This window comes from Manis pentadactyla, chromosome 5 (genome assembly GCF_030020395.1).
Source record: "Manis pentadactyla isolate mManPen7 chromosome 5, mManPen7.hap1, whole genome shotgun sequence".
Lineage (NCBI taxonomy): Eukaryota > Metazoa > Chordata > Mammalia > Pholidota > Manidae > Manis > Manis pentadactyla.
Window position 1 is genome coordinate 129119586 of NC_080023.1, and position 14405 is coordinate 129133990.

Genomic DNA, 14405 nt, shown 5'->3' on the forward strand with positions numbered 1-14405 from the left:
GCTATGTCTGCTCAGGACCTGATGTCTCAGCACTGAGGGCACATTTACCCCTCACCCAGTGCAGGGTCCCCTGAATCCTCATGGCCAGCCCATGAGGTGAGGAGACGTGTCAGATGAGGCCCCAGCAGAGGTGCCATCCTGGCTCCTGTCCTGGGAGCTCAGCCTCTCAGAACCACACAAGGCTCTTCTCTGAGGGGGTGCAGGGCAAGGGAGCTGGAAGAGAATAGCGGAACAGAAGGGATACTTCTGAACATGGATGTGTGGGCCCCTTTCACTCCCTGACTGGCTAATCTGACCAGGCAAAGAAGAGTAAGTCACACACATCCCAGTTGGCCTCTACCAATGTCCATCCACCCATCTAACTGCTCCTTCTCCATATCATAAGAATTACCACTTAACATTGATTTGCTCATTTTTGCAATGGGAAAAATTGGTGAAAAGCCTTTGGAGTCCTGTTCCCACACGGTGCCACTGGGACTGCCGGTACATCAGCATATTGCATGAGCCCTGAGTCCACCTGCCAGCCCGTATCTTCACGTCATTGTCAACTTTCCACATCACCCTCTCAAGACTTAAAAAAATTTTTTTTATTAAGGTATGATTGATATACACTCTTATGAAGGTTTCACATGAAAAAACAATGTGGTTACTACATTTACCCATATTATCAAGTCCCCCCCCATACCCTAATGCAGTCACTGTCCATCAGTGCAGTAAGTTGCCAGAGATCCACTATGTCCCTTCTCTGTGATACACTGCTCTCCCCGTGATCCCCTACACCATGTGTACTAAACATAATACCCCTCAGTCCCCTTTTCCCTCCCTCCCCACCCGCCTTCCCACACCCCTCCCCTTTGGTAACCACTAGTTCAGTCTTGGGGTCTCTGAGTCTGCTGCCATTTTGTTCCTTCAGTTTTGCCTCATTGTTATACTCCACAAATGAGGGAAAGCATTTGGCATTTGTCTTTCTCCACCTGGCTTATTTCACTGAGCATAATGTCCTCCAGTTCCATCCATGTTGTTGAAAATGTAGGATTTGTTTCTTTCTTATGGTTGAATAGTATTCCACTGTGTATATGTACCACATCTTCTTTATCCATTTATCTACAGATGGAAACTTAGGTTGCTTCCGTATCTTGGCTATTGTAAAAGTTGCTGCAATAAACATAGGGGTGCATATGTGTTTTTGAATCTGAGAAGTTGTATTCTTTGGGTATATTCCAAGGAGTGGGATTCTGGGGTCAAACAGTATTTCTATTTTTAGTTTTCTGAGGAACCTCCGTATTGCTTTCCACAATGGTTGAACTAGCTTACATTCCCACCAGCAGTGTAGGAGGGTTCCCCTTTCTCCGCATCCTCGCCGGCATTTGTTGTTCTTAGTCTTTTCAATGCTGGCCATCCTTACTGGTGTGAGGTGATACCTCATTGTGGTTTTTATTTGCATTTCCCTGATGATTAGTGATGTGGAGCATCTTCTCATGTGTCTGTTGGCCATCTGAATTTCTTCTTTGGAGAACTGTCTCTTCATATCCTCTGCCCATTTGTTAATCAGGTTATTTGCTTTTTGGGTGTTGAGGTGTCTAAGTTCTTTATATATTTTGGATGTTAACCCCTTGTCATATATGTCATTTACAAATATATTCTCCCATACTGTAGGATGCCTTTTTGATTTGTTGATGATGTCCTTTGCCATACAAAAACTTTTTAGTTTGATGTAGTCCCATGAGTTCATTTTTGCTTTTGTTTCCCTTTCTCGAGGAGATGGGTTCAGGAAGAAGTTGCTCATGCTTATATTCAGGAGATGTTGGCCTATATTGTCTTCTAAGAGTTTTATGGTTTCATGATTTACAGTCAGGTCTTTAATCCATTTCGAGTTTACTTTTGTGTATGGGGTTAAACAATAATCCAGTTTCATTCTCTTGCATGTAGCTGTCCAGTTTTGCCAACACCAGCTGTTGAAGAGGCTGTCATTTCCCCATTGTATGTCCATGGCTCCTTTATCATATATTAATTGACCATATATGGTTGGGTTTATATCAGGGCTCTCTCGTCTGTTCCATTGGTCTATGTGTCTGTTCTTGTGACAGTAGCAAATTGTCTTGATTACTGTGGCTTTGTAGTAGAGCTTGAAGTTGGGGAGTGTAATTCACCCTGCTTTATTCTTCCTTTTCAGAATTGCTTTGGCTATTCAAGGTCTTTTGTGGTCCCATATAAATTTTAGAACTATTTGCTCTAATTCATTGAAAAATGATGTTGGTAATTTGGTAGGGATTGCATTGAATCTGTAGATTGCTTTAGGCAGGATGGCCATTTTGACAGTATTACTTCTTTCTATCCATGAGCACGGGATGTGTTTCCATTTATTGGTATCTTCCTTAATCTCTCTCATGAGTGTCTTGTAGTTTTCAGAGTATAGGTCTTTCACTTCCTTGGTTAGGTTTATTCCTAGGTATTTTATTCTTTTTGATGCAATTGTGAATGGAATTGTTTTCCTGATTTCTCTCTCTGCTAGTTCATTGTTAGTATATAGGAATGCCACAGATTTCTCTGTATTAATTTTATGTCCTTCAACTTTGCTGAATTCAGATATTAGATCTACTAGTTTTGGAGTGGAGTCTTTAGGGTTTTTTATGTACAATATCATGTCATCTGCAAACAGGGACAGTTTGACTTCTTCCTTGCCAATCTGGATGCCTTTTATTTCTTTGTGTTGTCTGATTGCCATGGCTAGGACCTCCAGTACTATGTTGAATAGATGTGGGGAAAGTGGGCATCTTTGTCTTGTTCCTGATCTTAAAGGAAAAGCTTTCAGCTTCTCACTGTTAATTATAGTGTTGGCTGTGGGTTTGTTATGTATGGCCTTTATTATGTTGAGGTACTTGCCCTCTATAACCATTTTTTTAGGGTTTTTATCATGAATGGATGTTGAATTTTGTCAAATACTTTTTCAGCATCTATGGAGATGATTATGTGGTTTCTGTCCTTCTTTTTGTTGATGTGGTGGATGATGTTGATGGATTTTTGAATGTTGTATCATCCTTGCTTCCTTGCCTTAAATCCAACTTGATCATGATGGATGATCTTTTTGATATATTTTTGAATTCAGTTTGCTAATATTTTGTTGAGTATTTTTGCATGTATGTTCATCAGGGATATTGGTCTGTAATTTTCTTTTTTTGTGGTGTCTTTACCTGGTTTTGGTATTAGAGTGATCCTGGCCTCATAGAATGAGTTTGGAAGTATTCCCTCCTCTTCTATTTTTTGGAAAACTTTAAGGAGGATGGGTATTATGTCTTCACTAAATGTTTGATAAAATTCAGCGGTGAAGCCATCTGGTCGAGGAGTTTTGTTCTTAGGTAGGTTTTTGACTATCAGTTCAATTTCATTGCTGGTAATTGGTCTATTTAGATTTTCTGTTTGTTCCTTGGTCAGCCTTGGAAGGTTGTATTTTTCTAGAAAGTTGTCTATTTCTTCTAGGTTATCCAGTTTGTTAGCATATAATTTTTCATAGTATTCTCTAATAATTCTTTGTATTTCTGTGGTGTCTGTGGTGATTTTTCCTTTCTCATTTCTGATTCTGTTTATGTGTGTAGACTCTATTTTCTTGATAAGTCTGGCTAGGGATTTATCTATTTTGTTTACTTTCTCAAAGAACCAGCTCTTGCTTTCATTGATTCTTTCTATTGTTTTATTCTTCTCAATTTTATTTTTTATCTGCTCTAATCTTTATTATGTCCCTCCTTCTACTGACTTTGGGCCTCATTTGTTGTTCTTTTTCTAGTTTCATTAATTGTGAGTTTAGACTTCTATAATGGTATTGTTCTTCTTTCTTGAGGTAGGCCTACATTGCAATATACTTTCCTCTTAGCACAGCCTTGGCTTCATCCCATAGATTTTGCAGTGTTGAATTATTGTTGCCATTTGTTTCCATATATTGTTTGATCTCTGTTTTTATTTGGTCATTGATCCATTGGTTATTTAGGAGCATGTTGTGAAGCCTCCATGTGTTTGTGGGATTTTTCATTTTCTTTGTGTAATTTATTTCTAGTTTCATAGCTTTGTGATCTGGGAAACTGGTTGGTATAATTGTAATATCTTTGAATTTACTGAAGCTCTTTTTGTGGTCTAGTATATGATCTATTCTTAAAATGTACCATGTGCACTTGAGAAGAATGTGTATTCTGTTGCTTTTGGATGTAGAGTTCTGTAGATGTCTGTTAGGTCCATCTGTTCAATTGTGTTGTTCAGTGCCTCTGTGTCCTTACTTATCTTCTCTTCTGTCTGGTTGATCTGTCCTTCAGACTGAGTGGAGTGTTGAAGTCTCCTAGAATGAATGTATTGTATTCTATTTCCCCTTTTAATTCTGTTATTATTTGTCTCACATATGTGAGTGCTCCTGTGTGGGAGCAGAGATATTTATAATGGTTATGTCTTCTTGTTGGATTGCCCCCTTTATCATTATGTAATGTCCTTCTTTGTCTCTTGTTACTTTCTGTCTTTTTTTTCCCCAATAGTTATTTATTTGGGTTCAACCTAAAATAGTTTAAATTTGACCTCCTTTTACTAGAGAAATTTCCAATTCCATAGACTGTAATAGAAAAGTATTGAATTTGCATTTCCAATAAAGGATATTTGCTTCATGCTTCGGGCATCTACCATAGTAACCCAAAAGTCTACTTCCAGTAAACATAACTTTTGCAGCACTGAAATGCCCACAATAAATTTCCTAATGTAGAAAACTGTCCCTATGTTACCATAACAGTCTTTAGTCTCCTGACTATTCATGTATTGTTTGAAAACCATGAAAATACAAGTTTTTAACATGCACTCCCAGTTGGAAAAGGATTTGTCCCTCTGAAAACACCATTCTTTAGGTTAGGCCAAGCTGAGGGCACCTCTATGTGTGAACAGGCAGGTGGGTATCTCATGGTTTCTGCAGTCATCTCTCTCCTTAATCAGTCAGTACTGATGCCAGCAAGGGGACAGGCTCCAGGCACATGACTCAGCTCATGATTTAATTTTCCACAGTCTTATATTAAATCCTAGAAGATCACTTATAACACCTGAGACAGCAGAAAGTATAACTACTCGTGTGATATTGTAGATTAAGGGATTCATTGTCAGTCCATAGAGTCTAAATGGTGTGTCCAGCTCTTTCAACAACTTGGTAGACAGTTTTAAGACATTATTTACCAGAGTAAGCTGTTCTTTCTTATTTGGCTTTTTTTTCCATCTTAAGATATAAATTAATCTGTTCAGTAAGTAATATTGAAACATTGCTGTATTTCTTACTGGTTTCAGACCCCAATGAGGCCAGGCGCAGTAAGAAAAGTAGTAAAGCTGTTTCCCAGATCAAAAACTCCCAATTATAAGCATCATTCAGGAAAGTTTTATGTCCTTGGAGAACCTGGGCACAACAAATGAAAGCAATCAAAAGTGTCAGTAAGAAGACTGAAGATACAACGACATCAACTGAATGCTGGGGACCCTGTCTCTTAAGAAAGGAATGCAGTGATAACCATATCTTAATGTTATCTACTTTTTTAAGTCTGAAATGAGGTATTTCATACTTCCTAGCTTTCCTGGCAGAAGTAATATGGCTGAAGAGTTTTGCAAATAAAAATCTCTGTTTATATGTTCTCTCTGCCACACACATCATGAAAAAAATATCCAAGTAAGACACAATCTTTCAAAAAAATTAATTAGAGACAAAATGATAATAGGTGTAACAGGTGGTGCCCCACAAAAGAGAGTCAAGATCTCCTCAGCTGGAATGGACTTTAGCTGGTCAAGGCTCTTCTCTCGGAAAAGTCGATGTAATAAAGGAAGAAATGCTAATCCAATGGTGACGACATTTCCAAGCATCTGATAACCTACTCCTTGCTGATATGCATTTACCCTGCTCATGATGATGCCACTTATTTCCAACACAGACATATCCATCTTTTTGCACTCACTCTCTTCCCAGATTATTGCACTAACTCGATCAGAGGCAGGACTTAAGTTCTGAAGCCAGAATAAATGGTTCTGCTGAAAAACATCCTCTTTGGGGTCACGTTTGGTTCCTGAGTGGAGGGTATTCACATGCGCCCCCTCACTATCACTGCTGACAGATGACCGGCACTCTGGGCCATGCAGCAGGTCGTCCCATAACATATCCTTGGTCTCTGAGTTGTGACGGCTGCTTTCTGAGTTTCTTCTAGACATGTTGAGGCTTCGAGAGTGGCCACTCACACCAGACCTAGAGCTCTGACCAAAGGCTGCACATTCAAACTCTGATTCAGCCAGACTATCTGAATCTCGCACAATATGACACCATTTAGTAGAGGTCTTCTTTACCTGAGTGTTTAGGTGCCTTGACAGTATTGACTTTCTAGTTTTAACTTCACAACCATTGTCACTTGAGGCCCCTTCCACACCCCTACGCAGTATCATCATCTGTGTCTGGGCTTCGCCATCTTCCTCACTTGACAGATCATCTGAAATCCCATTACCCAAATGCCTAACAGCCTCCCTCCAACACTTCCCTCCATCTGAAAATTTTGCTTTCTCTCTTGTTTGTCACATTCTAATCTCTGGTCAGCACTGCCTCTTCTTAGTCACAGGATGCAGACAACTTGAGTCATTGTCAGTTTCAGTCCCTTTGTTGCTTATTACTTTTCTCTTTTAGTCCTGTTGCCAAAGAGAGTCCACCAAAAACCACTAATGAAGGGTGCAGATTCCAAAGTTTCTACTCCTCTGATTTTATCAGAGGCATTACTTCCATTTTCTCAGCTCGCATCACCATTTACAGTTTTCCGTAATTTTCTTCTTCTCCGATTTCCATTGTTTCCTGATGGCCTTGTTACCTGAGTAAACACAATTTGACAGTGGACAGTTCCCATGAGTAACATAAGGCAAAAGGGTCCAACTACTTCACTTACATTCACAATAGGCATCATAAAATATAACACGAGCACTATGACTTGCATGAGGTAAAGCAGTAGCAGGCAAACAAAGATTCTTAAAGAGGTAACCTGAATCCACCAACTGCTGAACAATGGGAAAAAACGACTCGAACAAGCCCCTTCCGAGTCAGAGATGCCATGGAATTTCAGGCTTGGCTTTGGCAAATGTTGAGCCTCTGATTAAGTCAACATAAATTAAGTCTGGCTTTATGCGACCCATCTTTTCTGGTTTCTTTTTGAAGCCCTTAATCTGAGTCTGCTTGATTGACTTTTCCCATATCTGCTGATCATATGCTCCAATCTTCTTTTGGTACCACGATATAGCGTCTCTCTCATTTGAGGCCATCTGTGTCTCCAGCCAGAGAATGGGATTTCACTGGTGCCTGCTGCCCCTCAGCCCGGTGGCTGGGACCTTCCTCCTCAGTGGCCCTGGCCGGGCTGTAAGGCCGGGGGTGAGGCGACGCGCCCGGCAGTCCGCATCTTCTCCCGGATGTGGAGACGCCAGTGGGCCCGTTACCATGGAGACCGGGGAAGCCGCCCCAGCCTTAGAGGCAACCGGCCGCTCAGCACCCAGAGGAGGGCAGACCTGGTGCCCTCCACACCCGACCTGCAGGGTCACCAGAGACTGACCTAAAACAAGTAAAAGAACGAACTTGGAAAGGAAGGGGATAAAAAGTGAAGGGAGTCCTTGCTAGGCCGCTGGTCACCACGGCAATGGCAAAAGGCTTTTGCCCGACTGGAAGAGTCAGGTGCAAAGGCCGCAAGACCCGGAGGAAGATGCTGGGGGTCAGCGGGAGCGTCCTTGCTCGGCCGGGCCTGATGCAGTCATGACTCAGCCGGCCGAGAGCTGGGCAAGAGAAGCACGGCAAATCACGGGGCAGGCCGGCCGCGGCTTCCCTACTTTCTGTGTTTTGAAGTCTATTTTTTCTGATACAAGTATTGCAACTCCTGCTTTTTTCTCTCTGTTAGTTGCATGAAATATCTTTTTCCATCCCTTCACTTTTAGTCTGTGTATGTCTTTGGGTTTAAAGTGAGTCTCTTGCAGGCAGCATATAGATGGGTCTTGTTATTTTGCCCATTCAGCGACTCTATGTCTTTTGATTGGTGCATTCAGTCCATTTACATTTAGGGTGATTATCGATAGGTATGTACTTATTGCCATTGCAGGCTTTAGAATCGTGGTTACCAAAGGTTCAAGGTTAATTTCCTTACTATCTAAGAGTCTAACTTAACTCACTTAAGATGCTGTTACAAACACAATATAAAGGTTCTTTTCTTTTTCTCCTCCTTTTTCTTCCTCCACCATTCTTTATACATTAGGTATCATATTCTGTATTCTTTGTCTATCCCTTGATTGACTTTGGGGATAGTTAATTTAATTTTGCATTTGTTTAGTAATTAGTTGTTCTACTTTCTTTACTGTGGTTTTATTTCCTCTAGTGACAGCTATTAAATCTTAAGAACACTTCTGTCTATAGCAGTCCCTCCAACATAGACTATAGAGATGGTTTGTGGGAGGTAAATTCTCTCAGCTTTTGCTTATCTGGAAATTGTTTAATCCCTCCTTCGAATTTAAATGATGATCTTGCCAGATAAATTAATCTTGGTTCCAGGCCCTTCTGCTTCATTGCATTAAATACGTCATGACACTCCCTTCTGGCTTGTAAGGTTTCTGCTGAGAAGTCTGATGGGCTTTCCTTTGTATGTGATCTTACTTCTTTCTCTGGCTGCTTTTAATAGTCTGTCCTTATCCTTGATCTTTGCCAATTTTAATACTATATGTCTTGGTGTTGTCTTCCTTGGGTCCCTTGTGTTGGGAGATCTGTTGATCTCCATGGCCTCAGAGACTATCTCCTTCCCTAGACTGTGGAAATTTTCAGCAACTACCTCCTCAAAGACACTTTCTATCCTTTTCTCTTCCTCTTCTTCTGGTATCCCTATAATACTATAATACGAATATTGTTCCGTTTGGATTGGTCACACAGTTCTCTCAATATTCTTTCATTCTTAGAGATCCTTTTTTCTCTCTGTGTCTCAGCTTCTTTGTATTCCTCTTATCTAGTTTCTATTTCATTTATTGTTTCCTCCACTGTATCCAACCTGCTTTTAATACCCTCCATCGTGCTCTTCAGAGATTGGATCTCCGATCTGAATTCATTCCTGAGTTCTTGGATATCTTTCCGTACCTCCATTAGCATGTTGATGATTTTTATTTTGAACTCCCTTTCAGGTAGAGTCATGAGGTCCATGTCATTTAGATCTTTCTCGGGAGTTACATTAATTTTACTCTGGACCAGGTTTCTTTGGAGTTTCTTGTTTGTATATGGCGCCCTCTAGTGTCCAGAAGCTCTACTCTGGAGCTGCTGAGCCCCTGAAGCAATGTCGGGGGTCACAGGGGAGCGGTATTGGTGCCTGGGGGGAGGAAAGAGCTGTTCCCCGCTTTCCGGCTGCTGTGCCTGTCTCCACTGCCTGAACCAGTGGGCCGAGCACACAGGTATCAGCTTTTGTCCTAGAGCAGCCGGATATGGTTCCCTGCTTTCCACAAGCAGCTGGAATCTCAGTCTCTCTGGGAATTCTGCCTCTATTAACTTTCCAACCTGGTAGTCATGTGGGTATCATGAACGCACCATGAAATGTAAGTTTGTGCTCCCAGAGCAGATCTCCGGAGCTAGGTATTCATCAGTCCCAGGCCTTCCACTACCTCCCTGCTCCATTTCTCTTCCTCCTGCTGGTGAACTGGGCCTGGCCACAACCTTGGTACTTACCCTGTTCCATGAGGTCTGCTCTTTTCTCCAGGTGTATGCAGTCTGGCGCCATCCTCTTTCCTGTTGCTCTCTCAGGATTAGTTGTGCCAACTATATTTTCTAATTATATCCAGTTTTAGGAGGAAGCCTCTGTCTCTCCTCTAATGCCGCTATCTTTAATCTCCCCTCTCAAGGCTTTTGAAGGCCTCAACTTCTCCAAGTCTGATTTTCCTGGCTGCTGCCTTTATTAGCATATCCATATGCTTTTATTCATGAGAGAAGTGTTCTAAATTATTGTGCTGTCCAATACAGTCGCCACTAACTGCATGCAGCCATTTAAGTTAAAAAATTTATAATTAAAGAACATTAAAAATCAGTTTCCCATCTGCAATAGTCAAGTACTCAGTAGCTGCGTGGAGCTGGTAGCTGTGAATTGGACAGGGTCAATATGGAGGATTTCCATTACCACAGAAAGTTCTCTTAGCCCTGAAAACTAAGTATTTCAAACACTCTGTTCTCATAGACTTGGATATATTTGTGTGTTTTATTAAGTGTTATCATGCATCTGCTATTTTTAGCTTCTTTTCCTCCCACCTATTCATCACTCAATATTGGATTATTCTTGGATTTCTGACTTGCGTTTTTCAAGTTTATGACATAATAGCTGAATTTAATCCACTGAATAAACAGAAAAGTAATGGGCTTAACCCACACTTGTTTTTTAGCTGAGGTGGTGTGTGTGGGGTTCCCTTCCTGCACAACAAGGGAGGACACAGAGGTGCAAGAGGGCTAGTTTCCCCTCAACCTCCACCCCTTGCAACAAAACATCCCTCTTTGTCCAAAGTGGATCCCTGTTTGAGATGCTATTTTTTAAAGCCCTCGTGGGTGTGTGCTGGGGGCATGCTCTCTCCACATACTTCTACCACTGCTAGGTGCTTCTGTAGTTGCAAAAATTAAACAAAAAGAATGCTCTCTTTCCCAGATTCAAGGTAATGTTATACAGTTAATTCAGCACTGAAGTTTCTAATGTGAAAGGAAGAACATCCAGGATGCCGGATCATCATCCCAAGGTCACAGCCATGCCTCCCCACACTCTCTGATGTGCAATGAAAGAGGAATTTTTATTCTATTAGATAACCAGTTTAGGGTCAAGACAGAATTGCTCATGCTAGGCCCCAATCAGCAAATCAAAATTTAACTATGTTTCTATGCTTGGCTTTCCCAGAAAAGGAGATCCAGGGTTGAATCAACCAATCAGCTCTTGTCTGCTCACCACAGCCTAGGGGACTCAGTCTGAAGACCTTTCTTTGCTCCAGATAAGGAAAGAAACCCTGTTTTAACCAATCAGAAAATACTCAGGATAACTTCCTTGTTCCTACTTATTCTGGTCTACAAAATCCCTCTGATTGTTCAACTCATCACCTGGATTGCATGCTGCCTGACTGATTTAAAGCCTACTATATCAGTAACAGTTTATCTCAGTCCAAATCTTTTTTATTCACAGATCCTTAATTTCTTATCTGTTGAGGACAGTGTTAATATCAGTCACAAGGTAGTTGCGGGAATCTGTTAACAGAGGATGTTTTAAGAATTTCTAACAGAAAGTTAGAACCAATGCTCAGCAAAGAGCTCTTTCTTCTTGAAGCAAGAGTCACCCCTGACCTAGGGGTACAGATATTCATGCCATGTGTGGCAGTGGCTTTTCCATGGGAGGATTTTTCTTCCCACCTGGGTTATGAACTCCTTAAAAAAAGGGTGCATCTTATGTACTTCATATATTTATATGAATAAATCCCTATGAAAATTATATGAATAAACATATATGAAAATATGTAGTTGAATAAACATGACAAATATAAATTTAAATAAATACATACTTTGGAAAATATTTTCTGATAGGCAGATGATTGCATAGTTAATTTCTGCCATCAAATGTGTCTTTATTGAGTGGGAAGGCTGACTAATGGTCTCAGGACCTTTGGGAGACAATTTATTTAACTATATATTTAATTTACGTTTATTGTGCAGATACATGGGCATTATATAGCTTCATCTCTGTTGGCTGAAATATACTTTCCAATCTTCCCTTCAGTCTTGGTTTCTCAAGAATGCATGTAGGTGTAGGCTTCACAGAATCCTCCGTCAGGTGAGGAACCTGGAGGGGCCCCGGGCCAGCAGCAGGAGTGGGGGCTGTCCCTGGCCTGTGGTTCAGGTGGGCATTGAGTGTAGGTCTGGAGGTAGGTCACTGTCGCAGGGGCTGGACTCTCTGGGACACTTTGGGTAAATTTATGATTTGTTTTAGTTCAACTTAGTTTTCAAGATTCTCCAGTTGACAACTGCCTATTTCCTATGAAGCATCTTCGCTATAAGAATAATCTGTGTGCTTTATCTTGTTGTTAACTAAGTCTGGTTAGCCAACAAATCTATGAAAAAGTGGTCATTCTACTTGCAAAAATGTATGTAAACCAAAGCAGTAGGGAGTTTGAAGAACTCACAACAAAGTGAGTTTTCATCAGGTAAGGTCACAAAGATGAATAAATCTGCAGCTGACAGGGCACGTGGAGAGGGGCACTCCGTCCTGGAGCTGGTGAGAATGAAAAAGTCTGCAGCTTCTCTGGAGGGCAAATTGCTGAGTGTGCCCTGTTCTCTCCTGATTCCAGTGCTCCTCAGCAGGAGAGCACCAAACAGGATCAGGGCCCCTTACCACCCCATTGCAGCAGGGACACCCCCTGTGGGAGAGGCTGGTGTTTGCACAAACCAGCTCACAGTCATGCTGTGGGCTACGTGGCCTACATGAGGATGGTGTCTGTGTTTGGTGGTAAGGAAAGTTTTTAGTTGAAAAATCAGTATAAAACAGGGTAAAGATCATGTTTACTGTGCACCTTTTATGTAAACCTTGTGTGTAGACACATACAAACATGCACATGAGCAGGTATCTAGGAAAGTGTCTGTTCACCAAATGGCAAAGACGGTTCTCTCGGAACCAAGGGCTTTCAAGTGATTTTTACTTTCCTCCTGATGAATTTATTTTTTAAATAATTTATGTTACCCTAGAAAAGGAATTAAGCTTTTTTTGAATGATTTAAATTGGAATATAGTTTATATACAACATTTTATTAGCTTCAGATGAACAACTTAATGATTCATCAGTTATACACATTATTAAATGCTCACCTGGTAAGTGTAGTTACCATCTATTACCAAAGATATTACAATATTGTGAGCTATATTCCATATGCTATACTCCCATTACTGTGACTGAGTTATTTTATTATTTGACGTTTGTATCTCTTTCTATATATTTAAATGTAAATATATATGGTGGTTTGCAGAGTAGACTGAAGGACTGCTTTCTCACAAGGACTGTTTCACAGCAGGTGAGTTTTCATTGATATGGACTTACTAGATCTTTGAAGATCTTTGAAACTGTGCAGCTGGTAAGGACTGAATGTTCGTGTCCCTCCCACCCAATCCACACACTGAAGCCCTGTTTCCAATGTTATGGTATTTGGATGTGATTAGATTTCAATGAGCCCATGAGAGTGCAGCCCCATGATGAGATTAGTGTCTGAGAGAGTGCCCAGGGCTCATTTGTTCTCTGCCACGTGAGGATGCAGCAAGAAGACTGCGATTTGTCACCAGGCAGAGTGCCCTAACCAAGACTCCACCTGGCACCCTGATTTGCACTGAAAGTCTCCAGAACTGTGGGAAACAGATGTTTAAAACACCAAGGCTGTGATATTTTGTCTGAGCAACTCGAAGTGACTAAGCCAGGGGCCTGTCTTCCTTCCTATGCCCAGACCTCTGGGTGGCCAAGGTGCCACTTGGCTTGGAGGTCTGGGCTGCACCAGATGTTGGGGTGAGTCCAGTGATTCTTCACCAGGGGTCTCTGCAGCCACACTACCACTTTTCCTTTTAGCAGGAGGCAAGGGTTCAGAAGCATTCCTAAGGGGAAAGATGTGCTCCTTTCTCCAACCTGGCCCTGGCTCATAAATTGCACTTACCCAGATTTCCCTCATCCTTGCAGAGAAAACCTGAGCACCAGTGTAATGAAATAATTGGAAGTCCTGTTCCAGATCAGAAAATGTCACTGGGACCCAGTCAGGCTGTGCAGCTCTAATTTTATAACAATGCTGAAGTGTTTCCCTTGCCTAAAGAAAAGTACAAGACAGAAGAAACACTCATCTTATTTTCAAATTCATTACATTAGAGAAATGTGGGCTGGAGTGGTGAAAATGCTTTCTTTGAAAACTACTGTTTCCTTTAGTCATACGTGTGCCCATGAAAGCAAGGTTCTCAAAGAATCTTTCTCGGTTGCTATGTTTTAGTGTGGCCTGAATGTGAGCAAACTGTTAGATTTCTACCCATGCTTAAGCCAATGAAAATATCCTTTTCTTCTCAGGGATTCCACATGGGCTTTCATGCTCTAGGAGCAACTGAAAGAAACTAGACAACTTAATAGCTGCTGGGTCAAGCCTCACCTAGAGTGATCTGACTGGGCTCCTAGGAGTGGCAGCACTGTGCTCCTGTTGCTCAAACCAGTGCGGGTGTGCATCAGGTGAGACACGACAGAATGCATGGCTTAGTGAGGATTAGATGCTGAACACATTTGTAACCACCCAGGACAGGAAATAGAGTTTTGCCAGCACCTCAGAAACACCTAGAATCTGAGCTCATTTTCTCCCCCAGTTGTAACTAGTCCCCCAAATTTTAT

The 14405-nt window shown here is 41.4% G+C and overlaps 1 protein-coding gene and 1 pseudogene across 1 annotated transcript; both read right to left on the minus strand.

Moving 5' to 3' along the window:
• Positions 1-4575: 4575 nt before the first annotated feature.
• Positions 4576-6452, minus strand: LOC118915875 (protein PHTF1-like). The gene is given in 3 exon segments (XM_036892255.2): positions 4576-5226; positions 5228-5667; positions 5670-6452. Coding segments are annotated over 3 exon segments (1428 nt in total). The 5' UTR covers positions 6439-6452; the 3' UTR covers positions 4576-5007.
• A 307-nt stretch (positions 6453-6759) lies between these two features.
• Positions 6760-7639, minus strand: LOC118915876 (protein PHTF1-like; annotated as a pseudogene).
• Between the last annotated feature and the right edge of the window lie 6766 nt (positions 7640-14405).